This window comes from Lutra lutra, chromosome 10 (assembly GCF_902655055.1).
Source record: "Lutra lutra chromosome 10, mLutLut1.2, whole genome shotgun sequence".
Taxonomy (NCBI): Eukaryota; Metazoa; Chordata; class Mammalia; order Carnivora; family Mustelidae; genus Lutra; species Lutra lutra.
Window position 1 is genome coordinate 69389324 of NC_062287.1, and position 6000 is coordinate 69395323.

Consider the following 6000-nt stretch of genomic DNA (forward strand, 5'->3'; position numbering starts at 1 on the left):
TCTGTCTGTCAAATAAATAAATAAAATCTTTAAAAAAAAAAAAACGCATGGAAAATATGTCCAAAGAAAGTAACAATAACTTTCTACAATAACTTTTCACAACTTCAGTTGCAATTATTGATAATTTAGATCTTATCCAAGATTTCATTTTAAAAATGAAAACAAATCCCATTCCACCAATTTTACAATTAAAATCAAGGCAATATTCAGAAATAACCATGGTTTGGTTTACCTTTCTGTATGCATCACATACAAGGATCATTTCATGTAAAAGTCTCCCATCTGGAGTTGTTTTAGGAACAATTTCCCAAAATACCAAAAGTAATTTTTTGATGGTATGATCCTGAAGGGGTAGCACAAAACGAATGATGGTCATCAAAAGTCCAGGAAGCTTTTCACCATTAAGAATCATAATGATTACTTTCTTTAAAGCTTCAGTCTTTGACTTCACATCTCCTTTTTCTGATTCAAAAAAAAAAAAGGCACAATCATTTCAAAGAAAAATTCCTCAGGTTATTTTATAATTCACAAAGTAAAACATTTTCTCACTTTATAGGTAGTAATTGTAATAAAGGCAGTAAAGAAAGTGACAAGGGTTCTCGACCTAGCTCTACCATAAACAAGCTGAATGACTTTACACAAGTCATTTATCTCTGAACCTTATGATACTTTCTTTACACAGAACATGAAGGCACTGGATTAGATCTCTGGTCCCTAACCCATGGAGTTAATGCAGAAGCCATGAATCTGTAGGTATACCAAATGATGCATGTCTCAAATACATACGTAGCTAGTTTTCACAGTGTAAATAGAGGCTGTTAGAATAAGTGCTTCTGAATTCAACATAGCTTTTAGTCAATGGAAGTTATAACCACTATCACGAGGGGAAAACAGGGAAGATCAGTGGCTTTTTTTTTAACATTAGATCTTCAAACTCAAAAAGGCTGAGGGGAGGCCTGGGTGGCTCAGCTGGTTAAGCCTCTGCTTTCAGCTCAGGTCATGATCCCAGGGTCCTGGGATCGAGCCCTGCATGGGGCTCTCTGCTCAGCAGGGAACCTGCTTCTGCCTATCTCTCTGCCTACTTGTGATCTCTGCCCATCAAATAAATATATAAAATCTTTAAAAAACAACAACAACAACAACAACAACAACAACTGGGGGTGTCTGGGTGGCTCAGTTGGTTAAATGTCCACCTTTAACTCAGGTCAAGATCCCAGAGTCCTGGGATCAATTCCTGCATCTGGCTCGCTGCTCCACTGGGAACCTGCTTGTAACCCACCCCTAGGCCTCCCCCTGGTCATGTGCGCTCACTCTATCTCAAATACATATATAAAATTAAAAAAAAAAAACTGTAAAATGATGAACTATTAACCTGTGCAAACAAAGCATCAGGAAAGGTGACAGCAGGTGATAGCAATAACTATTTAATAAGACAGACTGACAAAGTTTTAAGTGGCTAAAGTTGTATTTGCTGAGCCTCAACAGGTTCTCTTATCTTTGTCCTGAGCTTCCTTTCTGAATATTTAAAGAAAAAAAAAAAAAAAAAAAAGTCTTTTCTTCCTAATCTGTTTGATAGCATAAAGGACACAAAGTCCAAAAGGCATAAAATTGTGTCATTATAATGCCGATGGCTTCTTCTGTTCCAGTTTTTGATTACTTTTCCCAAATTAGCAAATCTTTTTTTTTTTTTAAAGATTTTATTTATTTACTTGACAGAGGGAGAGAGATCACAAGTAGGCAGAGAGGCAGGCAGAGAGAGAGGAGGAAGCAGGCTCCCCGCCCAGCAGAGAGCCCGACGCGGGGCTCGATCCCAGGACCCTGGGATCGTGACCCGAGCCGAAGGCAGAGGCTTAACCCACTGAGCCACCCAGGCTCCCCCCAAATTAGCAAATCTTAAGAATTTAGCAGGATAAAGCTCCATTTGTAACTACATGTTAAAAAGTTTTAGAAGTTGCACAGAAAACTTGTAAAAAATCTGTACCATTTATAATTCATGCCCTCTTAGCCCTAATTTCTATTCCAACAATTCAAACTGAGGTGAAGGATGCTTTTTTCCTACATCTTCAAAATTTTCAGAACTTTTCTTCCATGAACACTACTAAAAATATGGAAAATTTCAAATATTAATTCAATTCACCAAAATCTACCAAGTAACTCCTACTGGGATCAAGAGTACATGCTCTGGGGGTGCCTGGGTGGCTCAGGGGGTTAAAGCCTCTGCCTTTGGCTCAGGTCATGATCTCAGGGTCCTGGGATGGAGCCCCACATTGGGCTCTCTGCTCAGCAGGGAGCCTACTTCCCCCTCTCTCTCTGTCAGCCTCTCTGCCTACTTGTGAGGTCTGTCAAATAAATAAATAAAAATCCTAAAAAAAAAAAAAAAAAAAAAAAAGAGTACATGCCCTGCCCACTGAGACAGCCAAGTGTCCTGAAAACTTTTAAATTATAAGAAAGAAAAAGTAATCAAGGGGCGCCTGGGTGGCTCAGTGGGTTAAGCCGCTGCCTTCGGCTCAGGTCATGATCTCAGAGTCCTGGGATCGAGCCCCGCATCGGGCTCTCTGCTCAGCGGGGAGCCTGCTTCCTCCTCTCTCTCTGCCTGCCTCTCTGCCTGCTTGTGATCTCTCTCTGTCAAATAAATAAATAAAATCTTTAAAAAAAAAAAAAAAGAAAAAAAAAAAGAAAAAGTAATCAAGTTTATTCATTAATGTGCATTTCCTTCTACTATCATACATAAACACACACATACACATAAAAAGAACTATCTGTGGCTTTGGTATATAGGGCTATAGGTTTAAGTGACATAAAGGAGGATCTCTTTTTCCTACTCTAAAAGTGGATCTCAATAGAAACCGAGTTATTAAGAAGCCTAAAATCAGGAGATAATTCTATTATTGCTGATTAAGACGTGGGAACAGGCAAGTAAAATACTGTCTCCTTTCAAATGGCAAACTATCTTCTAAAAGGATACTTTAAAGACCTGAAGCATAATTTTCACTCTTTGTTTTAAACAGTAGTTACCATTTAAGTAAAACTTATTTTTAGTAGTTCAATGAAACAAGAATCATTATTTTGGAATGTGCCTTACTTTGGAAAAAATGTTTTTCACAGAATCACTCACAAAAAGGATACCGAGTATACACTTTTAAAATCCAGAAATATACTTGTTTTCTTTTAGTAATAAATGCTTTTAAAAAGCTTAAACCTTTTTAAACCTCAAATGCTCAAAAAGCTTAAAACTTTCCAGAAAACACATGCATATTCCAAGTTCAATAGGTGGCAAACCCAAAGAACAAAGTTATTTTGGTTTTACAAGCTAAGTAATAAGAAGTTAAGTACGCAAAGGAACTGAAACATTCAAATACACATTCTCAACCTGTTACCTGCAAAGAACTGTCAGCTACACTTAAGCATAATATATTAAACTATACAAGCTATTGTTATCGTGAGGAATATCTAACAACTAAACTACTATATTTCTTTAGCTTTACTAAGCTAAGTTGACATGTTTTATTTCCAAAAACCAACACTGCAAGTCTAAATGTAACAAGTTTTCTTTTCCTAGATTTTATTTCTTTGAGAGAGAGAGCCAGAGAGAGAGAGCAGGAGCAGAGCAGAGGGTCAGAAGGAGCAGCAGACTCCCCATTGAGCAGGGAGCCTGAAGTGGGGCTCAATCCCAGGACCCTGGGATCATGACCTTAGTTAGCAGAAGGCAGACGCTTAACTGACCAACCACCCAGGCGCCCCAGGTTTTAATTTTTATTAAGACCCAAGTTCTGGGGTGCCTGGGTAGCTCAGTCTGTTGGACATCTGCCTTCAGCTCAGATCATGACAACAATGTGGGATGAGGGATCCTAACATTGGGCTCCCTACTAAGCAGGGAGCCTACTTCTCCCTCTCCCTCCTCCTGCTGCTCTGCCTACTTGTGCCCTCTATCAAAGAAATAAAATCGTTAAAAAAAAAATCAAAGTTCTACTTAAGAGAGTCTAGAAAAAAAGTATTTAGACAAAAATTAAGTATTTCTAATTACAAAGAAACTTGTAATGGAAATGAGCCTTTTATTTTCATTTTTTCTCCATATAATTTTCAAAATATCATCAGAGTTTACCTAGATCATTTTTTAAGCTAATTTCAGATGGTGGTTCTGAATCCATGGGCACGTTAATTAACGTATAGCACACGTTCTCGGCAGCCGTCATGGTTTCCGGATATAGTCAAACCTCGATACAAGATTTAAGGATGATAGATGCCAGAAAATCTAGAAAAACAGAACGATATCATTACAAGTAAACACACACACACACACTCACTCACACAAAACAAAAAACCACACACACACACAACCAGTAACTATCATGATCTTTACTGTCTAAAGTTCATTCAGTCTGGCTAATGAGTTTTAAAGTACTAGAAGGATAGGGTCAATTCATACTGTGTCCCATAAAAACAATGCCTAATATGATAAAAGACACGCTTGTCTGCCTCGGTCTTAGGATATGATCTCCCACCCCATAACCCCGCCTAGGGCTTGAGAATGCTGTACTGCACACTAAGGCCCACAATACAGTGACAGTCCCCCAGTCCCGCCCAACCGTGTAACAGAACAATAATTTTTAAACATAACACACAATCTGAACTGCTCAAATAAGAGACCCTGTGCACGAAAACTCAGCTAAAAACCTTACAACATTTTCTTGTTCATGGGTGGACCCGACTATGTGTCGGTCGGTCAATCAGTGCGCTGCACCCCCATCCCCTTCTGTCCCTCCAGCAAAGCAGCCCCGGCCCGGAATCGTGAACCCCTGGGCCCTAGGAGGGACCATACCCCTGGCCAGTACGAAAGACCGGGAAGGGGCGTTCGGCCCAGAGCTTCCCAGCCCCACGTTCTACTTCGCCAGGCCCGGACGCGAGCGGCCTAGTCGCTCCCCTTCCGCATCTTCCCGCCAGAGAGCTGGTTCCTCCGACCCAGCCCAGCTCAGCACGCCTCCGGGATTGGGGGCTTTGGGCCCGCTACCTGGCTCCAAGGGGCGGCAGCTAGGGCAATGGTGGGACCGTCGACTGTGGCTCCAACCCGCAGCAGCAGCCGCGGCTCCGCACAGTCCTCCGCTGACGTGGAAGGGGGTGGGGTGACGAGGCCAAGCCACCCAGCCCCTACGGCAACTCAGAGAGGCCAATTCTTCTCCGTTCTGCGCCTGCGCTCTGCAAGTATGCTCATGTTTCTTCCTTCCAGTCCGCGGCGGTTTTAGGTGGCAGGGGCATCTGGGAAAGCTTAAAAGCTTAAATTCCTTTTCTAGCTCACCCACTAATAAACAGGGACTGTAACTAATTACTATTTGGGAAAGTCACTTCAGTTCTTTTGATAAGTGAGACTAGATTTTGTGAAGATCCATTTCAGTTCTTAACCTCTCCAGGAATCTCGGTTTCTGCCTCTGCAGTTAGGCTGGGGTTGCTGGGACTTCGGCACTTTATTTCGTAATGGTTCCTTTCAAGATCCTTTCTGAGCATCCAAGAAATTAACATACATACATACATACATACATACATTTATTTGCAAAAAGGGAGATTGACAGTCACTATTTTAAAAAGAATTTACCTTTCTCCAAAAACCCAATTGTTGCAGCTACCAACAGCCATAGCACCTTCGGAATTGTTCTTGAGGTTCCATATGCCCCCACGCAGCACCTCCCCCTCAAAAACTTTTCTGGCCAATTGTTATTAAAAATTTTTTTTTGAAGCCTTGAACAAAACACTGTGAATAAAAGACATCTGACAGAACTCACCCTTAACAGGTACATACTTCATTAGGAACATAGAAAACAAATATTGTCTCACATATCTAGAATCCAGCTATTTGAGATTTCTTCTTTTTAGAACCATCAAGCAAAGTATAAATTCTTTGAGCACCCAGAATATATCACAAAGGCCATGTGTTCACATCATGTTCTAAGAATGTTCTTCAAATCCTATGTACTGATTAAAAAAACACAAAACTTTTTATCTTGAAAT

General features: G+C 40.5%; 1 protein-coding gene across 1 annotated transcript in view; it reads right to left on the minus strand.

Moving 5' to 3' along the window:
• COPB1 (COPI coat complex subunit beta 1) overlaps nt 1-5134 on the minus strand; it is a 40456-nt gene extending 35322 nt beyond the window's left edge. The window contains exons 1-3 of the mRNA XM_047692710.1: nt 5009-5134; nt 4103-4252; nt 233-462 (exon numbers count right to left, since the gene is read on the minus strand). Of these exons, the coding sequence (XP_047548666.1) occupies nt 233-462; nt 4103-4193 (321 nt within the window). The 5' untranslated portion in view covers nt 4194-4252; nt 5009-5134. The remainder of the gene's footprint in view (nt 1-232; nt 463-4102; nt 4253-5008) is intronic.
• Nucleotides 5135-6000: the final 866 nt, after the last annotated feature.